General features: G+C 37.6%; 3 protein-coding genes across 3 annotated transcripts; all 3 read right to left on the bottom strand.

Moving 5' to 3' along the window:
* Positions 1 to 318: 318 nt before the first annotated feature.
* LOC126752499 (long-chain-fatty-acid--CoA ligase heimdall-like) lies at positions 319 to 3,037 on the bottom strand. Its single transcript, XM_050463339.1, has 5 exons — positions 2,155 to 3,037; positions 1,611 to 2,014; positions 1,264 to 1,552; positions 850 to 1,140; positions 319 to 789 (listed from the first exon to the last, which is right to left on the bottom strand). Exons 1-5 carry the CDS (start codon positions 2,851 to 2,853, stop codon positions 424 to 426), a joined length of 2,049 nt encoding a protein of 682 aa, XP_050319296.1. The 5' UTR covers positions 2,854 to 3,037; the 3' UTR covers positions 319 to 423.
* A 4,465-nt stretch (positions 3,038 to 7,502) lies between these two features.
* LOC126752498 (long-chain-fatty-acid--CoA ligase heimdall-like) lies at positions 7,503 to 9,956 on the bottom strand. Its single transcript, XM_050463338.1, has 6 exons — positions 9,211 to 9,956; positions 8,755 to 9,152; positions 8,400 to 8,694; positions 8,045 to 8,335; positions 7,696 to 7,987; positions 7,503 to 7,636 (listed from the first exon to the last, which is right to left on the bottom strand). The coding sequence occupies exons 1-6, from the start codon at positions 9,922 to 9,924 to the stop codon at positions 7,563 to 7,565; spliced, it is 2,064 nt and encodes a 687-aa protein (XP_050319295.1). The 5' UTR covers positions 9,925 to 9,956; the 3' UTR covers positions 7,503 to 7,562.
* A 5,442-nt stretch (positions 9,957 to 15,398) lies between these two features.
* Positions 15,399 to 27,322, bottom strand: LOC126752497 (long-chain-fatty-acid--CoA ligase heimdall-like). Its single transcript, XM_050463337.1, has 7 exons — positions 27,224 to 27,322; positions 17,147 to 17,879; positions 16,685 to 17,088; positions 16,311 to 16,605; positions 15,958 to 16,248; positions 15,607 to 15,898; positions 15,399 to 15,538 (listed from the first exon to the last, which is right to left on the bottom strand). Exons 2-7 carry the CDS (start codon positions 17,852 to 17,854, stop codon positions 15,444 to 15,446), a joined length of 2,085 nt encoding a protein of 694 aa, XP_050319294.1. The 5' UTR covers positions 17,855 to 17,879; positions 27,224 to 27,322; the 3' UTR covers positions 15,399 to 15,443.
* Between the last annotated feature and the right edge of the window lie 524 nt (positions 27,323 to 27,846).

The raw sequence follows: 27,846 nt of genomic DNA on the forward strand, positions 1-27,846 counted from the left end.
AGCTGCAGAGTTAAAGAGTCTGTACATCCGCTTCGTTTAACCTGATTTACCAGGTCTGCATAAAGGATCAAAGCATATGGATCTGCTTGTGAACGAGACGAAGACAAAATACCTCTTGTTTACCATTCGTGAGATGGCTCACTCGTCTCTGTAGACAGTCATAACATTGAAGTCTCAACTAAGAATCACTCTTCATCAAGTAGAGAAGCACCTTGCTGCACCTGGTACATCCAATTGGCGCCAAATAGCGAAGAGACGAAACAACTGGAGCTCTATTGTTAACTCGGGCAGTAAAAAAGAAGAACTCAGAACAATCACTTAATATGTATTATTTTTATTCTATTATAAGCTTTTTGAAATCCCACAGATTGTAATTTGTAATGGAAAGACGGGATTCCATGTGAATTTAAAGCCGTCAATACCCTATTCGTAAATACGATCGATAACTGCAGCATATTTCTGTAGTATGATCTTCCGACGCGACTTCAGTGTTGGCCCCAACTCTCCGGTAGGTATTGAGAAGTCATGCGGTAGGATTACAAACTTTTGTACCTTCTGTGCGTTCGATAGAGCGCGAGTGTTGGCGCGCTTTATGGCTGCCTCTATGCTTTGCACTATTTTTGCGTCAGGTTTTCCTAAAACATTGGCAACCTGTGACTCGTTTATCTCCGTGGGTATGTTTAAAACCTCTGATAAGCGTGTATAGTTGAAACCTAAATTTTGCAGCCACTCAATTACATCAGAATGAAGCGTGTCCAACGGCATGCCAGTGTGTGGATCAATGTCAGTCTGTAAAAAGTAATTAATGGTAATTGCATTTGCAAGGTAGTTAAGTTGATAATCGTTTACCTTTAGTGTTAGCAGTATGCTGAGATATTTGCGATGGTCGCCTACGAGCAGCGCGTTGCTAACACAGGGCAATTCCGCCTTCACAAGACTTTCAACATACACTGGCGGTATATTTTCACCGCCGGCTGTAATGACCAACTCCTTGATACGGCCAGTGATTACGATACTTCCATCAGCTTCCAGATAACCCAAATCGCCTGTTAGGAACCAACCATCGTCATTCAGCACTTCCTGTGTTTTCTCCAGCTCATTTATGTAACCCATCATAGTAGAGCGGCTGCGCAGGCAGATCTGTATTAAGCAGAGATAAGAGACCAAAGTGTGATTATGATTTGAAAATTTTGAGTGAAATATTAACGATTAAGGATTTTCTAAGCTCATTCAGGTATCTTCCTTTTTTATAAGTTTGCTTACCTCACCATGTCCCTCTTTATTTGGGTCATTAACTTTCACTTCAACGCCATCTATGACTTTTCCACAACTTGTGAAATTGTTGTAAATTTGATTTACCGACGCAGCACCACCGGTTTCGGACAATCCGTAAGCCTCGAAGAGCGGCATGTCCAGGCTTGTGAAGAATTCCTTCAGTTCAGTTGTAACGGGCGCACCGCCAATAATTCTCCAGCTACAGCACTCCAGACCCAAAGCGACTTTAACTTGATGCGTGATCTTGGATGCCAACCACAATTTCAGCGAATAGCTTCTGCAATCAAATAAGATTTTTCTAACATTACAAGTTTGAGAATCTGCTGAATACTTACGTTGCTCCATTTTTGTTCATATAGTGTTCCAAGGTCACACGCCTTGCCCAATCCAACGTGTAGCGTGAGAGACTCGACGATTTCGAGAAGACTTTTTTCAGCTGCTCCTGTATCTTTTCGTACACACGTGGCACACCGAATATGCAAGTGGGACGGGCCTTAGCAAACGTCTTCGTGAGTGTGCCTTTGAGCGCATCGCGATCGGCGAAATATACACAGCTGCCTTTATCCAAATTCAAATATACGTCAAAGATCTGAGCAGCAATATGATTCAAAGGCAAGTAAGAAACTATTCTTTCAGCGGGTTTCCCATATTTACACAATGCTGCGTTGATACATGTGGCATTCATGACGACGGAGTCGTGAGAGAGCATTGCAGCTTTGGGTAGACCCGTTGTGCCAGACTGAAAGGGAGTAAACGATATTTTATACAAATTAACTACTAAAGTCAAGAAATATTTGGTTTGTTCAACATTAGTTGTCAAATATGGTATTGCATATCAAAAGAGTCCCCGGTCATGTGAACCTCACCCCTCTCACTTACCGTGAAAATTAGCATTGCACATTCATTAGCGGCGACAGCACGTTCACGTCGCGCCAATTCCTCGCGCTCTTCATTGCCGAACTCCAAAGCAAACAAATCCGCCCAACGATAGTAACCCTCCTCGCTGCCGACAAAATCCTCGAATGGTCCATGCAATTGGATAACCGCACTCAAAAGCGGCAGCTGATCCTTGACTTCACGCACCTTTGCCATTTGCGTTGCATCATCCACAACGCAGACGGTGGCCTGTGACGTGGCAAGCACATGCCGCACGGCCTCCGCTGAGCTGCTCGGATATATGCCCGACACAACGCCGTTAGCGCACAAGGCACCCAATTCGGCATAAAACCATTCGGGGCAATTGAAAGCTAATACGCCTATAGAGGTACGCGGTTGCAGGCCAACATGCAAGAGCATAAGTGCTGCCTGTTCCACATGATGCTCGAATTGCTTGTAGGTGACAGTTGTCCAGACGGTGTTTGGATCTTTCGGCTCATTGGCATAGACGAGTGCCGGCTGTTCGGGAAAACGCGTACAGGTTTTGTGAAAGAATTGCGGTATGGTCTGTGGCTCTTTGGCGGAAATACCCTCTGTGCCGATGCGCAATTTTATCGGCTCGGTGAGCGAGGTAGAGATATAGCTGCTGGCTGGTTTTACGGCACTCACCGAAGTTGAGACGTCTGTGCTCTCGTTCATCATTGCGGTAGGCGAGTTTGTTTGTGTAGAATATATATCGCTCTCAGTGTTTAGTGTGTTTATAGTTCCGGTCTTATTGCGCTGATTAACACTTGTGTGGTTTCTAAAGTCTGCAGTGCCTATATAAAGCAATTCTAAATTTATTTCTCCTCGGCTTTGTTATCAGCTTCAATCAAAGAGGCTTAAGTCTGTTCAATGTAGCTATTTTAAAATATATTTCTTGTTAACGAGACAATATTTGTAGAAAATGTTATTTAATAATCTGAGTTCATTTTATTTATATTTTTACTGAGAATTTTGGTAATCGCGTAATCCACGCTACTTTTTGTTCAAAGCGGACACTCTATAGCGGTTACCAAATCATTACAGTGATATCCCTTAAGAAAATATTATTTTTAGTGCTAACAAAATTAACTTAAGGAACTTCATTTATCAAACTTAACTCAGAACTGAGGACTGAGGAAAATAAGCAGAAGAATTGGTGTTAAGCAAAACAAAAGTATTTCTCTCTTCTTGAACTTCATTTATCAAACTTAATTAAAGATTGAGGACTAAGGAAAGCAAGCAGAAGAATTGGTATTAAGCAAAAACAAAATATTTCTCTCTTTCGCTGGGATCTTTAAGGTACAATATTCATGAAACTAGAATTATATAGGTTACCACTATTTAAAGAAAATCAAAAGTTAAAGAGCATTAAATAGATTTTCATGAGATTGAAATAAATTTTAATTCAAAAACTATTGGAAACAAATTGTTTTCTTCACGACTTCACAAACTATTTTTTAATAATTTTTTTATAGCACACATTTAAAAAAACACCACTTTAGATATTTATGGATTAATCACCAGTCAATATAGTGCCAAATATACCTCTTTTCACTCAACTTCACAAAACCAAAATAAACTCAAATTTTTTCTCAATAAATATTTTCCCAAAAATAGTTTCTTAACTCACTTGCGCACAACCGTTTTCCTCGACACTTGAAAATCTTTTGAATCTTTTACTCAGACTGGTGGAATACTTATTGCGGTTGCCTAATACAGATTACACATTTTGTGGTTGATAGGTTTATCAGGTCGGCTAGACAAAAAACATAAAAAATCATAACGTGTATGCTACTTTCAGTATAAATAAAACTCTTAAACACCCATAGTTGTTGTATGGTTTCGTGATATGGTCCACTAAGAAACCAACTCCCGTTATCAGCGAAGCAGCGCCGGCAGCATCATCGAATGATTGGTTTCTAACATTGCCACTAATGCTGGGGATTCTTATCGTGGTTGTACTTGTTGTACTCAGGCATCTTGTTCAGCGATAAGACAATGACGAGGCGGGCACAGAACTCCGAACGGTTCCAATGACACTTTGGTCAAAGGTTCATTAAAGGCAGCAACAAAAAATATATATACGAATACATACATGTAGTACTAACATTATTTTTGTGCTTTTTTTTAAATACTTGGCGCTATTTCCCCAAGTATTCTTTTTATAGATTAAGACGTTCGATGACTCTTTGGCATGTGTGGTATAATGTTCCATAATTAAGTTATTATTTTTATTCACTTCACACAATTCACTTAGATTAATCAACCAATTGTAATAATTTTAAACTTACTCATAAAGTAGGCGTCAAAGGCCACCACAGCTAATAAGCCACACTATGTTAAATATAATATTTTGTAATGTGACTAACAAATAATAATAATATTATTATTTTTATTTACTTTAACTCTGAAAAACTGGTTGATCCTCGAAAACCTCAAAAATCCCTCACTTAGTAGCGCTTAAATATTAATTCGAAAGTCCTATGCTTTCCAGTTTCCTATTTTTTCTTGTTTTTTTGGAAATGAAAAATCATATCAATCATATGATTGGAAATAATTAATCGATTTGTTTTACCCACCCTTATGTATATTATTTAACCTGGACGTATTCAGAATATCCTTTTATGATATCTCGAGATCGCAAAGTAGTATATCTTGAGAAAAAGGAAACTAAATTGAACGTGTAACTAATAATGTACTGTAAAATAGGTGTATGTAAAAAAAATAAATTCATAATTTTTCAAAATAACTGCCTTTTGTAATATGTATCATATACACATGTATATAAAAGATATAACGCATATCTAAGCTGAGATCTGAGCAAATATACCAACCTTATATTTGCATAAGCGTCTACCATTAGGGATGCACAATTTTGACAGCTTGTTTCGCCCATATTTGTTTACGATTTATGTCCAATTTTGTCAGTGTGTTCAGTAAAGCTTTCCACTTCATGATATTATGTTTTATTTTGGTACAACGCTTGGAAACTGTTTGAGCTTATTGAAAAAAATGTATGTTCTACGGTGCTTACTGTAAGACCTCTCCTCACAAAACGCGTTCTTTCCAGATGAGACCCATTTCATCAAAAAAAAAATTGTCGCTATTGTGCTCAGTCATATCCGCGTGTGGTTCTGAAAATGCAATTGCAATACCAAAAGTTGACCATATGTTGCAGATTATTTCCTACGAAATGAGACAGGAAACGCCTTTCCCATCAAAAGCGAGAGTTCGAACACGATGTTAACCGACCTGTTGTCCCTCAATTTGATGAAATTGACACTGCTTTCAACAAGACAGAGCGGTGTCCCACGTTTCTCGTCTAAACATGGACATATTGCGTGCTAGGTTTGACGACTCCTTTTTCGAGAAATAGCCCACTCAAGTGTGTGGCATTATCATGCGATTTAACACCTCTGGAATATTTTCTCTGGGGATATGTTAAATCAAAGGGTTACGTCGATCAACCAGCAAGGCGCGAGAAGCTTGAAGACAAAATTCAGCGCAGTATAGCCGAAAGTCCAGCCAAAATGCTGCACCGGGTCACCGAAAATTGACGTAAACAGGCATTTGGCATTTAGCAAACATTTTGTGCAAAGCATAAATAGCATAAAATTGTCGGCAAAACAAAAAGGGAACCTATTTTGACTCACTTTTTGTCTTTTATTTAATTTTTACATAGTTCCTTTTTGTTTTATTTAAAAATCATTAAAATATTGCAATTTCTACAGTTCTACATTTCGGAAAATGGAAAGAAGTATAACTGGCTTTCGACGCAAGATAATTGTGAAGAAGTGTAAATAAAATAAAGAACAAAATTTTTACTTTGGAAAATTACTCGTCATCATGCCTTATCTGACTCTGCAGCCTACGACAACGGAGAATTGATTAATGGCCGTATATACCATACAAGAAATAAAAAACCACTAAACTTGAGAGAAGCAAAAGCTCTGAATATAAAGTCAATATATATCAACCCGTTTACTATACCGATGTACTTATATTAAATTTACTATAAAGGATAGAAGTACTTTCACAATTTTGAAAGCTGCCAATGATTAGTGCTTCTACGAAGATTTCTGCATCGATTGCTTGTGATAACTGTCTTGTTTGTTCTATTGTCTAATAAATTTATGGGATAAAAATTTTCGGCGCTGAAAAAGTAACTGATTATATGTAAGACACGAAAATTTCACCGTCACTACCTAGTACTTCATTACGGTCCTGACGATTTTCCGAACCTAAATTAGCTCTACCATTTTTAGAAGAAGTGTTTTATGAGATAAATGCATTAATCCTCTTTCCAAAACTTTTTGAAGTCACCTACTGGAAACTTCCCAACGAGACAGGAAATTTATGTAAGTTTGATGAAGTTATCCGACTATCAAAGATAAACAAAGGGATCGTCAAATCTATATGTCAAGTAGTTAATTCAAAATATTTCAAAAAATATGCCATGACCTTTTACTAAGGACCATTTGTTACGTGTTCAACTTTTACACTCTTTTCAACATTTTTCCATACTCTAGTTGTAAATATTACACGTATGGTATAAGAAAGGGAAGCATGACTCGGCAAAACTGTAAGTTTACGTATCTTCAGAACCCGTACTGTTTCAGAATCAATAAGTTATAGCATGACTCGGCAAAATTATACGTTTACGCATGTTCATAACCCGAATCAATAAACGCTTAACAGCAATGCACAACAAAACACAATGAGAGGTCCGAAGATCAATACAAAGAGACAATGATAACACTGTTTACAGCCAAGGGCTTTGTCGCTGGTGCTATTACAAAATAATAAAAAATAGTACATTACATGCCGCCATATCACAAGGAGTTAAACACAATTCTGCGATTCAAGCTCAAGCTTCATGGCAGGAGATTAATTTACATATATGTGACCTGGTCTACGAAAAGGGAGCTAAGGTGCGAAAACTAGTTTTCTGGGAAACAGCTCATCTCATCTTCCATCCGAATCAACATCAATTTTGACACCTAAGCCCCCTTTCCGTAGACCAGGTCACATATAGATATAATTTACATTGAATAGAAATTCAACATATTCAACATAGATATTCTCCCAAATCATCATCATTGGATATCATTCTAGGGTGATATCAACCGAACACACCGTAAATAGGTATATATAGTGCCCGGAACAAGACACTTGACCCAAAATCATAATACATTAGCGTCTTCGAAAGAATTCCTTTTGAAAACTTCACTTTCATTCAATTAACATAAGCATTCATAACATGACGCTCGACAAATACCTACCTAATCATACACAAACTATTTTAATAATTATTCACGCCGGCACAGTTTGCCAACCAAAGTTGGTGAAAAAAATCGTTAGAAAAGAACAATCCATTTATTATTACTTTATTCATAAAGGCGCTCGATCACTTTGGCATACTTTTGTAAAATAACATTACGTCGAGCCTTCAATGTGGGTCCTAAAAATAAAAAATGTCTTTGAAATAACACGTAAAACTGGCCCATAAAGATCACTTACCCAATTCACCAGTAAGTATTGAGAAATCATGTGGCAAAATCGCAAACTTCTGCACTTTCTGAGCATTCGATAATGAGTTTTCGTTTGCACGCTCGATTCCCGTCTGTATTTCGGCCACCACCTTTGGTTCTGGATGCACTTCTATTGTTGCTACATCGAAGTCTTCCAATTGAGCAGGAATACGCAAGACTTCTGAAAGACGAGTGTAGTTGAAGCCCAGTGATTTAAACCATTCAATGGAAATTGGCTGTAAGGTGTCCAAGGGCCTTCCAGTGTTAACATCCATATCGGTCTGTAGTGGTAGAGAAAAATTGAACAATCGACACCATCGAAATGTCTACAAATATACCTTGATTGTCAGGAGTATAGTGAGATATTTTCGTTTATCGCCAACTAATAATGCATTGCTTACACAAGGCAACTCTTTCTTTATTAGGTTTTCAACATACACCGGTGGTATATTCTCACCACCCGCTGTAACGACTAGCTCCTTTAAGCGGCCGGTTATTATAATGTCGCCAGATTCGTTTAGATAACCACTATCTCCCGTGTGAAACCAGCCGTCTGCATCGATTGCTTTCTTCGTTTCTTCTGGTTCGTTCAAATAACCCATAAATATGTAGCGACCACGAAAGCATATCTAAATTAACACAGTTTTGCTAAATTTTTATTACTTTCAAAGTAGGCTTTCATTAAAACGTTACCTCGCTTCGACCTTCATGATCGATCTTTTCGATTTTTACTTCTAAGCCTGGGTAAGGTTTTCCAGCTCCATCAATTTGACGTGCTTCTGAAGTTATCGTAGAGCCACCGGAAACTTCGGAGAGACCATAAGTCTCAAGTAGCGGTAGATCTATGCTAATGAAAAATGTCTTAAGGTCGGCGGATACAGGCGCGCCACCGGCGATTATTAATTTACAACGATCGAGACCTAAGGCAACTTTAATTTTATGCGTTACAAAAGAGGCTAGCCAGTATTTAATAGAATACTCCGGCTTTCTAAAAAGATAAATTTTGTTTCGGTCTCTTAGCTAATTAATCCGCTATTTGACAACTCACCCACTTCCTGCATCCAGGTAACTTTTCAGCGTTGCCCATCGTGCGTACTTCATAACACTTTGCGTTAGCCACGACGACTCTGCCTCCTGCTGCTGCAAACGCTCTCGCATCTTCTCTAAAACTCGTGGTACCGCAAAGAATCTTGTTGGACGCGCTATAATCAAAGTTTTCTGCAAACTTCCGCGTAGTGCATCACTATCTGGAAAGTAAATGCAGGTGCCAGTATTTGCGCTGTTGAAGACGTCGACATTTTGAGCTGCGATGTGGCTCAAAGGCAAAAAGCTCACTTTTACATCGCAGCCCTCCACGAAATCTCCGTAAAAGGTAGCAGATTTCGAATGTGCCAGAATATTGTCATGCGATAGCATAACTGCTTTTGGCAATGCTACGGTTCCAGACTGTGAACGTGAATATGTTACTAAAATTAAGTCTAAGCTTTAATTCGAAACTACGTACGGTGAAAACTAGCATGGCACATTCATTAGCCGCCAGATCTCGTTCGCGCTTGATTAGTTCAGCTTTCAGTTGGGCATCGAATTTCATAGCAATCAAGTCATCCCAACGATAATACCCCTCCTTGACGCCCACAAACTCATCAAAAGGTCCAAAAAGCTGAATAACGGCGCGCAAATGTGGCAAACTTTCTTTGACTTCGCGTACCTTTGCCATCTGCTTGGCATTGTCCACAACACAGACGGTCGCCTTTGTCGTTCCGAGCACATGACGCACTGCTTTCGGCGAACTGGTGAGATATATGCCGGTCACAATGCCACCGGCGCGCAAAGCTCCCATTTCGGTATAAAGCCATTCCGGACTATTGAAGGCGAGTATGCCGACCGCGGTGCGCGGACGTAGGCCTACATGCATTAGCGCGAGCGCAACCTGCTCCGCATTTTGCTCATATTCTGCATAGGTAACCATTCTCCCAGCTCTTGAACTCGCACCGTCACCGCTGTTGTTTGCATTGTGGGCATAGCAAAGTGCGGGCAGGCTCGCATATTTTTGGCATATTTCGTGGAAAAATTGCGGTATGGTTTGTGGCGGAGTTGACGCCAAGTCGTCTGCGGTAACGCGTAGTTTTACCGGTTCCGTAAGAGACGTGGATGTGTAGCTGGTGGCATCTTTGAGGTTAGTGGCAGACAAAAATTTTAAAGTCTCTGCGTCGCCCATAACTACAATCGATTTCGAATTGGTATATTAAGGTATTTATGTTTGTTGGGTACTATATGTAATGAAATAAGTAAGCAACAAATAAATAATAATCAGATTTCTTTCTTTGAATGTTCCTTGAAGTTCAATTGTTTCTCAAGCGCGTTAACTTTTAGGAAACTTAAATTTACATATGTATATGCAAAAACATATTCTAAGGATAATTTTTAGGGGTTTATAGTTTTTATACCTGAATAAATAAGAGGTATATAATGACAAAGTCGCTATATACTGTTTAAACCATGACGTCCCTTTTAACTCAACCTGCCTCGACCTATCCATAAAGGGTCCTGGCGAAAGGCACTAGAGCGTTGCCTACAATAAAGAGGTTCATGTCTACGGTATTTTATACAGCATGTTATACTTATGTTTACGAATGTTCTTCTTCTTTACAGGCGTAGAAACCTCTTACGCGGTTGCAGCCGAGTTAACAGTTAAATTGGAGATTCCAAGCGAAGCCAGGTTCCTCTTCACCTGGTCTTTCCAACGGGGTGGTGGTCTTCCTTTTCCTCTGCTTCACCCGGCGGGTACTGCGTAGACTTCTAAATATAAGAGCTAGAGTATTTTCGTCCATGTATTTTAATTCGCTGATCTATGTCAATATCGCCGCATATCTCGTACCGCTCAACCTGCCTCGAGTCCAATATTCGCAGTGGCCAATGCGTAAATAACCATAAATCTTTCGCAGAACCTTTCTCTTGAAAACTCGTAACGTCGACTCATCAAATGTTGTCATCGTCCATGCCTCTGCATCATATAGCAGGACGGGAATAATGAGTGACTTGTACTTGTAGAGTTTAGTTTTTGTTCGTCGCGAAAGGACTTTACTTCTCAATTGCCTACTCAGTCCGAAGTAGCGAATACAACCTACGAATATTAGGGTGAGCCAAGAAAACTCTCATTTCGAATAAAATGGTTTCGCTTTTTTAAACCGTGATAACTGCACTCAGAAATATCTAAGGATCAGGAACAGGGTATATGTATTAAGTTTTGCACGATGTTTGTAACACGAAAACAGAAATGTCAGAGACCCTATGCAAAATACTTGTACTTATAAATTATTTACTGCCGTAAATATGCGTACTAGGCCCTCAGTTTTTGAGATATTAATCCGAAATTTTTCTTCTGTTCTTTTCTGACTAAGAACTAAACTGTGATCAAGTGCTTGTATAGAAAGATTTTTCGTTTAAAGAGATATCGTCCAGAAATTCGGTATGAATTATTTTCTAAGACAGTGGTGCAATTTCATTGTAAATTTTTAAGATCGGATTACAATAAAATGTGACTGTTATACAAACTTTTGTATTTGAACAGATATCTTCAAGAATTTTGGTACAACTTATTGCCTAAGGCATCACCATAATTTTTGAAGAAATCGTTGTGATCCGATGAGTATAATATACAGTTGTCTACAAACTGAAGAAGTGGAATGAAGTGCTTGTATTTAAATCCTTTTCTTTTTACGAACTATCTTCACGAAAGGATTATTACAATTTTCAAAAAATTGATCAGATCGAGTCACAATAGCACGTACATACACGGTTCTTGAAACGGATATTTTGTAGTGTGAGGGGTATAGCGTGTCTGTTTATTTATATACGATATAGTCAAAATTTAACCCATAAATTCGATGAAAATGTTTTTGGCTCACCCTAATTTATGTGTTATGATGCCACCTTTATCCGTATACGGCATGGGGCAATTGGCAAGGCTGTCGTAGGTGTATTATTATATTGATATTTATCAGGCTTAATATGTACATATATAAGTATATATTATTGATTTGTATTCTCCAGTAATGATCATTAATTGTTCTCCAGTGTTATCTTTGCTTTCTTTTCTTCTTTTTTGCTATTACTAAAGCAAGACATGCCGTTACATATATACATATGTACATGTATGTATGTTTGTCAGAAACATTTCTTTGACTCACAGTTTCATATGGCGATACAACTATTTAGGCACAAACCAACGTACATTTAATACTTATGTAGTATATTCCAATTTCTTACTTACATGCGCACTTCTACATATCTCTGTAAATAAATCGAGGCATATGTAAGTTTAACAATTTTTTCGCCAACTTAAAAGGTTGCTTACATAAAAAGTTATATGTGAACTATTTATTTATTTATTTATAATATATATGTGATTTATTTGTAGATACATATAGATATCTTGTTTTTCAATAGGCGCACAGCAATTAGCAGCCGAACGAGTTCTGCTCACAGCGCCGCTTTGCAATTGAACATACATATGTATGTATGTTTTTATTATGTTGTTTCACCATGCAACCAACAACCTAACTGCTTAATGGCATATGGTTTCACATACAATTTACTATTGCTCATATTCAAAGTCGTACTTACATATGCCTATTTATGTGCCATATATGTAAATATGTATGTATGGGAATATACTCGCTCGAGTCCATAGATACGCGTGTGTGCTTGCTAGCGCTTAGTCATATCTAGATACTACTTGTTCTACATAAATGAACAGCTGGGCTCGTGTAAGCCGAACGGCAATTTCTCACGCATAAGCAAGGCAAATAGCGTGCAGAGTGTGAACACATTCGAAATGTACATTGTTACATATTGACTTTTCTATATACATATGTACATATGTATCTGCATTTATTTAAAGCATTCTTTAAATGTTTTTTTGAATTCTTTCCCTTTGTGCTTTCCAATATAAAGGTTGTCCATATATCACGTGAGCAGTTCAATGTGTTTAGATCTTCAACTGCCACTTCGGGAACTGCAAAAAGTTTACGGAGGGGATACCTCAAGTGAAACAGCATGCCATGATTTCGATATTAACTACCTTCCGCGTGAGGGAAGGCCAAAACCTTTGGAAGACGGTGAAGTGGAGACGTTGCCTTGTTAAGGATCCGTTTCAAACGGAAGAAGAGCTAGTTTCAGCATTGGGAGTGAAACGACAAGCCATTTTAAAATTACACCGAAACGAGGAACTTGGATTCCTTACGATATAAAGCAAAAGGACGTTGAGAGTCGCCTTTTCACCTATAAATAATTACTCCAGCGGCAAAAAAAGAAAGGTTTTTATTTAACGAAACGTAACAGATGATGAAAAGTATAATATAGCAATCAAAAATCAAGAAAATCGTCGGGTCTGCCCGTTTATGCTTCACCTCGGCCTAATATTCACGCTGTTCAAGTTATGATAAGTATTTAGTAAAATCTTCGGCGCTATTTATTATTCATTTAAACGAAAACATCAATGAGGAACAGTATTGACTTCAATTGATGCGATTGAGTTGAGCACTGCGCAAAAAGCGGTCTCAAAACCTTTGAGAAGCACGAAAAAGGGATACTGCTGCATGACAACGCTTAAATGGGATGTCCTTCCCCGCTCACCATATTTCCCATATTGCACCGTCCGATTATTACTTGTTCTGTTCGATTGCCCATAGTATTGCAGTCAAAGTTAACGTTTTTTCTTGGTCTTGAATCATTTAGTATACAAATTTTTGCATGGTTGATTCTTGTAGAATACCAAATTTAGTACGAAATCCTTTTTTTGCCAGTTTAAAAGTATAATAATTTTTTTTACAAATCTAGATTACGAAGGATATTTTTTCTTGATGGAAATGCTATCTAATACATTCCCATCGCAGCTTATATTTTAAAACATAACTAAAAATCCTGTTTTGTATATTAGGGATATTATTCCTCGTAATACTGGTTAGTCGAAAAAGTCTTTTCGTATTTCTAATCAGACTTCAACATATTTTTGTTTTGTTTATACTAAGAAATAAATAAACAAATATGTAAATATGTACCATTTTGGTCGGCCATATGCAAACGTACATATTAAATTTAACCCATAATTCGTTATAATCGTTATTACTTTTGGCTCACCCTGATATGGATATTTATTTTCTGCTACTCAGATATCAGAAATAGGCAAATTTAAAACACTCATTATTTAACCATACCTTGCTATCCTTTTTAGTCCTGCGATTTATATTATTTTATCAAAATAATTTTCCGAAAGATTTATTTATTATTTATTTAAGAATTTAAAACTAACAACGTCTTCAATCGTGAAAATACCGCAAGATACTAAAATACTAACGAACTTACATTCCAAACTTATTAGTGAAATAAGGCAAAATTCAGGCTAGAAATACTTAAGAAGTTCAATCAAAGGTTAAATTTCACATTTTAATGTGTGATGCTAAAAGCCATTCATTGCACAAACTTTTTACAAAAGAACACACCACACTACACTAGGTTTTTTGTTGCTGCCTCATGAATACGCATATTAATTACAATATTTAATATTTATAACTGCAAACAAAAGTTTTTTTTATAACTACGAATCTGTTTACTTTTGAACCCTATTTTTGTTACATTTGTGAACCTTAGATGCAACGTTTTTGCGGGTTGACGATCTTGGTTTAGGGTAGGTTTAAAGGCCGGTCACAACATAGATCTCACTTGGACAACTCGTCCGTCCCACCCGTCCGTTGTGGTATCCAGAACTCTTGCAAAAATCTTAAACACAATCATAAACGGACAAAGCGCTTTGAGACGATTAAAAATTTGTTGCGGCGGCTAAAGTCGGTTTCGGCTAAGTCTGCTGATTCGCCAAAAATATAACCATCGAAAAGTTTTTACCTAAGGGCAAGTAGATCAGTAGATCTCATTCATTCCATACTAAGCCAGAAAGGTCTCGCTGTCAACCAGATACTACACGTCAACGATTATCTGCTAAGCGCATGCCAGGTTCGTAGATCCAGTGATATAGCGCAAGCTGACAACGGCTATCGGACTCGTCACTATTCTGATGTGAACGAGATAGGGTGCCCCTCTTACTAACATATTGGTTAACCAGTCTTCAGAGATTTTTCCCTTGACTAGACACACAAATGAGTTTGATAATAGAATAGTTTGATGATAAGTATATCTGGTAAGGTTAGACACTGCTTCACTAACTTTAAGCGCATAGCTTCTGAGTTCAATGCTAGTATTGTCGCTCTGCTGTCTGAGTGAATACTAACCTCCCTGAAAAATGCTGCACTTCAGAGCAGTAAGCCTACTTCTACTTTATTAGCAGCCGCTTCTGCTTGAAAAACACTACAGTGGTCCGGTAGTCTAAAGCTAAGCTTGACGATCTTAAAACATATACAAAAAGCTTTATAAAGGACCAGAAAAAATAAAAAAATGATGAAATATAACTCAAGAATTTTAACTGGCAGAAGTTCTAATATATGATCTCGGTAAAAAAGGTTTTCGACTGATTTGAGACTGAGAAGGGACAATGACAAGGCAGGATGACAATACTTGACCTATGATCTATTCCCCTCTTGAACAGAGATATCTGTTACAGCTTCTAGTACCAGAAATATTTGCATCACTAAGGACAACTATCAACTAAGATATCACTAGACCCATGAAAACAACAAATTTACAAATTCGCCTTATAATATCATACTCATAAAACATTTTTTATTAACTTAACAATCTACTGCCTTCCTTATACAATTCTTCTATTATATCCGCATATTTCTCGCAAATGAAAGCACGTCGCGACTTCAAAGTGGGACCTTAAAGCAAGAAAGTTAAAAAGTTTGTTGGAGAAACAACTTGTATACTATATAGCTTCTCTTCTTACCCAACTCGCCTGTTGGCACTGTGAAGTCATGAGGCAATAATGCGAATTTCTGAACCCTTTGAGCACGTGATAAAGCATTTCTATTGGCACGAGTCAAACCTGCTTCTACAGCCGCAACAACCTTTTGGTCCGGCTTAATAACTGATCCTTTATAGTCAATGCTCGGTGTAAACGCCGGTATATTCAGAACTTCCGACAAGCGCGTATAGTGAATGTCAAGCGACTTCAACCAAGAGACAGTATCCAAATGCAGAGTGTCATGCGGTAAGCCAGTGGCGTTGTCAATGTCCGTCTAAAAAGACAGTAAAAGGTGCAAATAACTCTTAAGAATATACTAAACAAGGCACCCACTTTCAGTGTTAGTAGTACCACCAAGAATTTTCGCTTATCGCCCACCACCAGAGCATTGCTGACACATGGTAGTTCGGCTTTGATGAGGTTCTCAATGTAAAGAGGTGGTATATTCTCCCCACCTGCGGTAATCACAATATCCTTTATGCGTCCGGTAATATGTAGGCAACCATCGTCACTCAAGCGGCCCACATCCCCACTGTGCATCCAGCCATCTGAGTCGATACATTCGTGGGTCTTTTCCTCGTTGTTAAGATAACCCATCATTACGCATCGACCGCGTAGGCAAATCTATGAAAATTTAACACCAGTAATATTCAATTGCTTACAAAACTTCAAGAGAAAATTAGTACCTCCCCCTGCCCGTGCTCATTCGGCTTATCGATCTTAGCTTCAATTCCTAACATTACTCTGCCACTACTGTCCAAATGACAATAGCTGCGTGTTAATGTCATAGCACCACCTGCCTCCGAAGAACCGAACATATCAGCGACCGGTATGTCCATGCTGAGGAAGTACTTCTTCGCTTGCGCCGATAATGGAGCACCGCCAGCCCAAAGGTAAGCGCACTGGCCGAGACCGACTTGAGCTTTAAACTTACGCACGATCAATGAAGCGCATATGTAACTGAGGGTTCTCTTTGGTTCACTGAAGAATAGATTTGTTTTAGAAAATATAAATGGTTATATATATATATTCATGAGGAAATACACTGCAGAGTACTTACAGGCCGTCGGCATTGCAGAAATAGCTCTTCAATAAGACTCGCTTGGCCCAACTCGAGAGCAAGCGCCACAAGTACGAGGAGCTCGCTTCGGCTACCAGCAGTTCTTCTTGTATTTTCTCGTAGACACGTGGTACGCCAAATAAACGCGTTGGCTGCGCAATTTGTAAGTTCTTTATCAATTTTCCCTTGAGCGCATCTCGATCCGCGAAATAGACACAATCTCCGCATAGCAAAGGCATCAAAACTTCGAATAGTTGTGCGGCGACATGATTTAGCGGCAAATACGACATTGTTACACCTGGCTCCTTCCTAAAAGGTCCCACAGTTGCATAACAAAATTTAATATTTGAGACGATGGCGTCGTGGGAGAGCATTACTACTTTCGGAAGTCCCGTTGTGCCGGACTAAAAAAGTATACAACAGTTAAAATACTGTAAATTTAAGAGATATCTTATATACAACCGTAAAAATTAGTAACGCGCATTGATTAGCCGCGATCTGTTTCTCTTTAAGCAGCAATTCCTGCCGCAGTTGGGGATCAAATGTCAATGCCATCAAATCCGTCCACAGGTAATAGCCACCGTCTGCTCTCAAATTATCCTCGAAGCTCTCTTCCAACAATATAACTGCACGCAGTAGCGGCAACTCCGTCCTTACGGCACACACCTTCGCCAGCTGCGTCGCATCGCCAACCACACACACCGTGGCAGCCGAGGCCTCTAACGCATGCTTGACTGCCTCTGGCGAGCTGGTCAAATAGATGCCCGAGACCACGGCACCGACCAGTAGCGCGCCGAACTGCACGTAATACCACTCGGGGCAATTGTGGGCCAGCACACAGACGTTACTGTTCTCGGTGAGCCCGATGTGCAGTAGCGCAAGTGCAGCTTTCTCGACATTTCGCTCGTACTCGGCATATGTTGTGGTCTTCCAAGGGATGTTGGTATTAGCTCCGTTTTTACTGTTATACCGCTCATAAGCCAAAGCTGGCGAGTGTGGAAAACGCCGACAACAATCACGAAACAGTTGTGGTATGGTCTGCGGTGCTGCCGCTGTAAGGCCCTGCTTGCCAATGCTTAGAAGCACAGGTTCGGAAAGACTCGTTGATACAAAACTGGTAGCGGGTTTCAGACGGTTTAATGTGGCATATTCTTTAGTTCCTTCCGACATTGCACATAACAATTTCCACTGTTAACTGCAAGTATACAGATATGGTAAAGAGATTACGGTAAAAAATAATCATTTATTGAGAGCCAAGCTCAAAGAGGTAAGTGTACTCGGACTATAGAGCTCTAAATTTTAATTTTGTGCTAATCTTAAACTACATCTTGTATTTGTCATTTGTCAACTGTTTTCTCAGAATTTTGTATGCCTATGTGCACAGCTTTTAACCACTGCACCACCTCCTTCTTTTCTCCATATCTCTACCTGTTTGCTTATCAAACCCACTGCAACAACAATCAAAAGTTACGCAATCCACATCCGCTTTTCACTTCCTATTGGCTTGCACCACACACTCACACACACACACATGTGTGCACTACCATCACCCACCCCTCCCCCTGCTATGTTGCATTTGGTGTTTTTCGGCAACTCTTTGCGCATTTTATGTTCTGCGGCTGCATCGGCCGCCACTACATCGGATGCTGCTGCTGCTGCGGTTGCTGCCGCTTTGACTGCTCGGTTGTGCTGCTGGTTGCGGCTTCTCGCCTGTTACACATATCGGCACTTTTTGTCAAAATTCGCACAGATTTTACTTAAATTATTTAATAAAAACTTTTACTAGTGAAAAAGCATTCAAATTTTTACTAAATTTAGTTTGCCAGCAATTTTGTTATTCCAAAACTATAATTTTGAATATTTGCTAGCAAATTGCACAGTTATATTTCTGAAACAAACAGCAGCCACAGTCGGTGAATGACCACAGCTTAAAGCTTGCTTGTTGGTTGTTGCCGTTTTCCATTTACAGTTATACCTACGCAGCACACGAGTTCTCTTTTGTGAGTTGAGCGAAATTTTCAACATTTCACGTGATTTATTGCGTGGAGTTGCTTTCTGAGTACCCACAAATTTAATATTTATTGTTACCTCGATTACGCTATAATATTTGCTAGGGCTCCGTTGCTTTTACGTTTATTTTCCAACAGAGTTTTTGATAAAAAGTTGCCATAATCGTTGGCAAATTCGCAACTCTATGAGTTTTTACTAAATGTTAAAAGCTTAAATGGTTTTGAAAGAGTATTACAACGGCGCTTTGTTGCTATGCTTCTAGAAATCCCTAAAACAATAACGAATATACATATGTATGTATGTAAAGTTGGTTTTCGTGTTAACAAAATGTTGATGTTACAAAAATATTTAATGCAAAACATAGGAAATAAATCCGCCATTTCTAATTTAATAAAAAATGGGCAAGACAAAAAACTCCGATGGCCTCTCCTCCTGTGGGAGATGCATTAAATGTCGATGATGACAAAACTCCAGAGTTAGTCTGCTGGATGTTCTTTCTATCTGTTCACACTAAATCAGAATTGATGACCCAAAAATAAAAATTTGACCTGATCAAGAGAAACTCCAATTAACTACCTTCGGCGATTAGAGTCATTAGTCATTCGCCATTCTGAATCCGCTACCACCAAAAGCGTCAGAATGTTTTTTACAATATTTCTGACACAAAATGACAATTTTGTTATTAAGAGACGACAGTCGAGTATACGAAACCGGAACGGACTCTCATTTTTATCCGGCCAAGAACTGTCAACTCGACAGAATTCTGCCACTGCACCCACAACACAGTTTACATATCGTAAACTTCTTACATGTTTAAGCTTATCGAAACTATTAAATTTCAATATGTGAAAAGATTGAACTAATTTTAGTAATTTGTTAAAAATTATTCCAAAGTCCTCGGCATACCATAGTAAAACACTTTTTCTTGGCAAAGTTCATTTTTTTATTCAACATACATACATATGTAGTTACCGCCAAGGGTGATACACTAATTATAGCGACCCTCCCATTTTTTTGCCGTACGATTTGTCCTGGCTCGAAAACAGGCCTCAGTTTCGGCTTTCACCCCTTCATGCGTCGAAAAACTATTCCGAGTGAGCATTCGTTTGAAATCTGAGAACAGAAAATAGTCGCTGGGGGTCAAATCTGAAGAATACTATGGAAGCAGAAGCAATACGAAGCCCAGTGCATGGATTTTTGCCATAGTTTCACTGACTTGTCACACGGTGCATTGCCTTAATGAAACTGCACTGCCTTTTCCTTCAAATGCGGCCTTTTTCCAAAGCTTTCGTCCATCAAACGGTTCAACAACGCTATGTAATAGTTGCTGCTGATGGTCCTTACCTTTCAAGCGGTGGCCTCCTAGGCTTATATCAGGACTGTACGGTGCATAACTCATCAAATCGATGTTTTGAGTGTTGAATAATGCAGTTTTTTCAATCGTTTTTGCGTAAAGCATCAGTGGTGACCGCAACATCAACTGATTTTGAAAGAGATTCACGAAATTCGCCTTGGTGTGATCAACAACATCCATTGAATTCCTAAGCGCTGGTTCTTGATGGTGCTTCATCGTCGAAAATTGAATTAAGTGCAGCGATGCACTGTTGCTGAGTAAATCCATTTTTTGGTCGAGGTGAATATTTTAAGTTAGTGTAAACATCACAAAAGTTGCTCTTATGTCTGAGTACGTAAAACCTAATTTTACTAATTTTGTAGTATTGGGTAGTCGAAAAAGTGTTTTCGTATTTCAATCACATTGTGTCATACCATATAGTGTTGGAAATGTGAGATTTTAAGCTTCATTTATTTGATTAGAAATACGAAAAGACTTTTTCGTTTACCCCATATTACTTCTGGTTCGAAAGTGTTCAGTGTAAAATATATCAACCGTTGCAAGGCACTTAGGACCTACCAGTTATCGGAATCGGATAAAATCAAGAAGCAAAACGTGTAAGGACAAATATAATGAAATACAGACATACATACATACATGCATACTATGTATATAAATAGCAAAGATGTCAACGTCAATTAAAAATACTTACATACATATTTACACAAATAAACGCTAAATAAGTATGCCTTGGATAAAAATTTCATCAAAAATAATCACTAATTAAGTACATACATATATACATACATATGTATTACATACATATGTGAATATTATTATTATACAAATACATACATACATATGTATGCTTTCATATGATTTTTTTTTTTTTGACTTTTGCGCAAATTCAAATTCTCAGTGGCAGACATGTCTGTCAAATATGCAAATAGAGTCAAGTATATACATACATATGTACCTATGTATGAATATATGGAATTGCGCGCGAATTTAAATGCGTTCACAGCCGCGTGAAATATGTAAAAACTGCTTAATATTTATGCACTCTCCTAGCTTTATGCATATGTATGTTTGCACCAACATTTGTGGAAGATTGTGGACGCTTATCTTTTGAGGCAAATATGTGTTTGTTTAACTACTCATTTACTTAATTTAAATATGTAAAATATGCAACTTATGTTTACGAGTATATTATTTATGCATATATGTATGTATGTATGTTATATGTATTTATTTGCATAAATCGGTTTTGTGTGTGCGCCGATCCGGTAGATACATATAGATTTCTTAATTCCACCAGGCGAACATGAAGCAGCAACCGACGCGGCCGCAACAGCAAAGTTACTCTGGATTTTCGTGTAAATATACAAAAAAATATAGATTTTTATATGCTTATAAGTATGTATGTGTGTGCAACAGATTACGTTGCTAGCCACACAAATAAAAATGTTTTTCACAAGTAACTCATCGTGCCAGCCTTTGCAGTGCAACAAACACTGTTACAGGCATACAAACATAGACTTACATTCGTGCAATAGTTTCAACCACAATTCTCTATATATGTACATATGTATATGTATACATATTTTATGTACATATGTATATATTATTCATACATAAGTTTATGAGTTTTTACATGCACTTCGTACATCAGTGTTCATATTTAACTGCTGGTTAATTACTGGCTGCTACGCGAACTTGTAAATGTAGTGTACTTGTACAAATACAACAAAATAATACACTAGATAACATTCCAGCAAGCTCACTGTTTCTTCGACAATGACTGTCATATTTATGCTGAATGCAATGCAGCAACATTAAGATGCGTATATGTACATACATACATACATGTACATATGCATATATGTATATGCACCAAGGGAACCTTCATTAATACGGATATACAAACAAACAACTCAAAGAAGTGTAAAAACTGTACTAACAGCTACACAAGTGCTCTCTGCGGAAATATGTATGTATGTATGAATGTTTTGATAAACAGGTGGAAAACACACATACACATATCTATGATGATATATGTATGTATCTAAATACATATGTATATATGTATGTATGTATGCACATAAGCAAATTGTTTGTCAAAAAAGTCTTGCGGTTGGCGCTGAAAGCGCGTAGTTCTAGTTTTATTCGTCGCATCGGGTCATGCTATAGCCTTTTTGGAAAGCTCATTTCACGCGCTAATACGTGTTTGATTGATTGTCGTTTCTTTTAGTCGTTCGTGAGTTATAGCGTCGCAAACATGGAGCAAAATAAAGAGAAAATACGGCATATTTTAAGGTACTACTACGATAAAGGCAAAAATGCATCTCAAGCCGCCAATAAAATTTGTGCAGTTTATGGACCCGATACAGTTTCCATTTCCACCGCACAACGATGGTTTCAACGTTTTCATTCTGGTGTAGAGGTGGTCGAAGATGCGCCACGCTCCGGAAGGCCTGTCGTCGAAAATTGCGATAAAATCGCTGAATTGGTCGAACGAGGCCGGCATAGTAGCAGCCGTAGCATCGGTCAAGAGCTGGGCATGAGTCATCAAAAATTCATTTCTATTTCAATAAAAAAAAAAATCTCTAAAAATACCGCAAGACTTTTTTGACAACCCATTACTACTAATCTACTAATCCAAAAACTAAACTACAAAATAACAACAACAATAATTATCATAATCGACAACTTTAGACGTAGACCATTTCGCGCAATTACTCGCACATTAACGCAGGTCGTTTTGTAGAGACAAAACCATGAAAACTTGAAATTGCAATAAATGAATTACATATGTACATATATGTACATTAAGGTGATTGAAATTTTTTCTTAACCCTTAGCCGCTCAAAGATATTCACTTCCTTTAAAATAACATCCACAACAAACATGAGACCCATTGCTGAACTCAAAAGGTCGCGATTTTTAGTTTAGTGTCTTATTAAACTAATATGGAAAAAAATATATTTAAATTTTTACATTAAATTGAATTTTTATTAAAACTGAATTCATACATAATTACTGCAACTTTTTAGGAGAGCACTTTTTTATATAAATTTAGTTTACTAAATATTAAGGCGAAGAAATTATATCGTATAATTGTATAGATAATGGTATACAAATTGGATTTCTTAACAATTTAAAAAAAATTTCAAGAGATTAATAGCTATACATTTCTTTCTGAACCACCCTAATGTATGCATCATATTTTATCAGAAAAAGCAATGCTGTTTCTTTAAACCCTCCTGAGAGACTTCCGCTGAAATATATGAGGTATTTGTGTTTAGGGAACCAGAAGATCAGTTCAAGTTCAGCTAAGCGTCTCAATAATGCTCAATTGTTTGGACGAATTGTCGATAAGAAAACATTACTCCAAAAAGAAACATACGAGCATAGCTGAACTTTGACAAATAACATTCATAAAAACACGTCAAATTTTAGAAATGAGTACTTTTCGAGCAATGAGTACAGGTGAATCGAACTGGATCCGATGGCAAATCATTCGTCCATCGCCCCAGGTGTCAAGCATATACAGATATGTAACTCGAGATGCACCGTTACCGGTCGTAGCTTTATGCGCTGGAAAGCGTTTTCCTCGCGTTTGAATTAATGCCTGTGAGTTGGATTTTAGTACATGACAATGAGCCAAACCACGCAGTTAAAAATGTGAAGATTTGGCTCAATGCAGAAAGTATTAACGCCTTGAGCTGGCCAGCGCAAAATCCAGATATAAACACCATTGAAAATTTATGGAACGATGTTTGGATGCAGATTGCTAAGAAAAAATTCAAAAATGCTGAAGAACTTTTTACTGGGTTGGAGGAGACATGACGTGCAAATCCACAAAGTAAAAGTCAGAAGTTAGTTGAGAACCGACAAAGCCAGAAATGTTGAAAATTTTGAAAGTACCACAAAGTGCTTAAAATCAGTAACAAAACATTCCTTATAAAACCTGTGATACTTCTATGTCCAGGCCGAAATATACAATGACGTAATTTTGACTATGGACAATGGATTTGTGTCAAATTGAGTCAGGGTGTTCAATAAGGTTTGCCATTTCATCAGGCACAACGCTTGGAAATTGACCAAGACAAAAATCATCTTCTTAGAAAAGGTGAATTTCTAGCTTAAGGGCTACACCAACAAACAAAACTTTCACTATTGAGGTGAATCAAGTTCTCGTGTGGTTCAGTAAGCGCAATTGTATCCCCAAAAATTCACCGTTTGGTATGGATAGTGGTATGGCGGCATAATCAGGCATTATTTTTTTAATGAGACCGGAAATAATATGTTGACCAACTTTTTTTCCCCGGAACTCGACGGGGAGGATCTCTATTGCCAACAAGATGCTGTGCCCCTCATGCTTCACGTCTAAACATGGAGACGTTGTGTCCAAACTTTCGAGAAATTGCACAGTCAAATGGCCATCATGCGATTTATAGATTATTTCACATCTTGCGATATAGATTATTTTCTCTGAGGCTATGTTACGCCAAACAACCAGAAATGCTATCATACAGGGTTTGTACGGAAAGTAATAGGACTGATTTTCTTCCGCCGCGACTGTACTTCAGAGCGTGCGCGCACCGACTGGATTCGGTAGAGGGCATTCTTGGCTAACAAACGAGCGGCTGAGCAGTTGTCTCCGAGCACCTGGAGAGTCAGGACAAACATTTTCGCGCGACGTGTTTCTGTGAGTGGTGAAAGCCGAAAATGCAGCATTCGTTAGAGCAGAGGTACGCGATTAAATGTGTGAAAGTGACCCCCAATTTTTGAATAACGTAATATGGGTGACGAGTCATAGATTTTTGAGCATGATCCCGAGACAAAGAGGCAATCTTCCGAGTGGCACACGCCGGCGTCTCCTCGCCCGAAGAAGGGAAGAATGAGCAAATCCACAGTGAAAATGATGCTCATTGCCTTTTTTTGACATCAAAGGCATCGTCCAGCATGGACGCAGAAGGAGCCTATTTTGAAAGTTTTCGTAGAATTGTAACGATTAGTTCAATCATTTTTTTTAAATCGACTCACTCCCATTATTTTCCGGATAAACCCTGTAACTTCCGCTATTTACTTGCGTAGCACACATTCATATCTATTATTTTAAACTAAACAAATTGAGCATCCCTAATATAACCAATTTTTTAAGCAGAGAAACATTATGTAAAGCAAATATTTGCTATCTCATTACAACCTGCTCATTTACCTGCTTATGTTATTATCTACCTACGTTATTTTATATACTTACATACTTACTTATATTATCTATATTAAGTATAGCTATGTATGTACTCGTACGTTAGAACGAACCAAAAATAAACCATTACTGAATTTATGAGTTAAAATTAACCTAAGAAAGAACAAAATTACCCTTGCAAAGCGGCAATTTTAGCTTAAATTTAAAGGATATCTGTGAGCAATAAAAGGGGAATAAGATATTTTATTTTTTTCACTTTTGAAACATGCCAGCTATTGTGTTTTGTACATTTGGAGTTCTTGTCTAATAATACCTAAAGATCTACTTAATTTTTTCATTTACAAAATTCGTAAAATTAAATGCTTTGATATTTATGCTCTCGCAACAAAGTTGCTAAGGAGAGTATTATAGTTTTGTTCACATAACGGCTGTTTGTAAGTCCTTACTTGGTACACGTATTTCTCGGCTCCATAAGAAGGTTAAGCTCGAAGATGGGCAAAATCGGCCCACTGCCACGCCCACAAAATGGCGAAAACCGAAAACCTATAAAGTGTCATAACTAAGCCATAAATAAAGATATTAAAGTGAAGTTTGGCACAAAGGATCGCATTAAGGAGGGGCATATTTGGACGTAATTTTTTTGGAAAAGTGGGCGTGGCCCCGACCCCTACTAAGTTTTTTGTACATACCTCGGAAACTACTATAGCTATGTCAACCAAACTCTACACAGTCGTTTTCTTCAGATATACAGTTCAAAAATGGAAGAAATCGGATAATAACCACGCCCACCTCCCGTACAAAGGTTATGTTGAAAATAATCGTTAATCGACTAACAAAAAACGTCAGAAACACTAAATTTTACGGAAGAAGTGGCAGAAGGAAGCTGCACCCAGGCTTTTTTAAAAATTGAAAATGGGCGTGGCGCCGCCCACTTATGGACCAAGAACCATATCTCAGGAACTACTAGACCGATTTCAATGAAATTCGGTATATAATATTTTCTTAACACCCTTATGACATATACGATATATGGGTGAAATCGGTTCATAACCACGCCTTCTTCCAATATAACGCTATTTTGAATTCCATCTGATGCCTTTTCTCTATAATACGAGTATGTACATTAGGAACCAATGATGATAGCGGAATAAAACTTTACAAAAATACGGTATTTGAAAAATATGTAAATGACGAATAATGAAATCTCGATTATCACTTTATCATGCGAGAGTATAAAATGTTCGGTGACACCCGAACTTAGCCCTTCCTTACTTGTTTTTTTCTTGTTCATCCTTGTTTAAATATGCATACAACTACTTAAGAGCGTTATACATGTATGTATTTATGTACAATATACATATGTACATATTTATTATATTGTAAACAGCTGCAAATTTGCAATTGATATGAAATGAGTATATTTAAATGGAACCTTGTCTACATTTATCGCTTTTAATTCATTTACGATGGCAAAAATATCGTAAGGGTGTATGTATATGAGTGTATGTATTTATACATTTTCATTTCCTTCCGGCTGATTGATTACATGAAAAGACCCAGTAGAAAATAAGGTTACTAAGCATTCATTCTTCATATAACCTGAAAAATTTATAAGGAAACCCCATCCTAAATTACAGCTACTTATGAGTCGAGCAACAGCTTTTTCTGCTTTTTTTTATTTTCAAACTCTTTAACATTACGAGTTTTTTGAAGCCTTGAAAGTATATTAAAAATTAGAAAAAAAATTCTGAAGCAATTACACATCTGTATCCATCTTTCTCGTCTGCTCAAAAAGTATTTGACCAATCAATCACACATCCAACTGAGAATGTTTAGTACGAATTCTTATCTTTCTTAAACCATATAGAGCAACTCCATCACATTCATACAACGCGAGATACAGATCACTAAAGTAATTTATTGACAAAATATGTGTTTTTATTTCACTGCACCTTATTTTATAATTTCTTTTAAAACTCACTTGTATTTACTCCTTTTATCACAAAGTAACTTAAATAAATGCGGATTTTGATTTAGGAATCTTATTCAACCAGCTTTAGGGAAATACTAAACGTTTAGTAGTAAGATTTTTCTTTTAAATGGAATATTTAAGCTACGCATTGTTTAAGAAACATTGTAATATATTATAAATCTGAATATACATATATCTGTCAAATTTAATATTTTCTTTCCGGTCATTATCTTCTTAGAATCTCATCTACATATACTTAAATAGGTAGTTTTATTTACTATGTATGAAAAAAAAATTATTATGTTTTTATACTCTCGCAACATGTTGCAACAGCGAGTATAATAGTTTTTGTATATCATCTAAAACTATTAGAGATAGATATGCAGTTATGTGCATATACTTAGGTTGATATAAAATATCAGAATTACGAGTCGACTAAACTTTCAAGCGACTAGTATCTGTAGGTACAAGCGAAAACTTTAGTAAAAATTGGAATATCTTGATAAAGCACGTGTTCCTGGGCGCTGAAGGGAGGTTAAAATTGCACTTGGGCTGAATCAGACCATTTCAATGTCCATAAAATGTTGTTAGTCAAAAACTTACTAAACCATACTTATATTAAGACACAAATC

The sequence above is a fragment of the Bactrocera neohumeralis genome, chromosome 3, assembly GCF_024586455.1.
Source record: "Bactrocera neohumeralis isolate Rockhampton chromosome 3, APGP_CSIRO_Bneo_wtdbg2-racon-allhic-juicebox.fasta_v2, whole genome shotgun sequence".
Taxonomy (NCBI): domain Eukaryota; kingdom Metazoa; phylum Arthropoda; class Insecta; order Diptera; family Tephritidae; genus Bactrocera; species Bactrocera neohumeralis.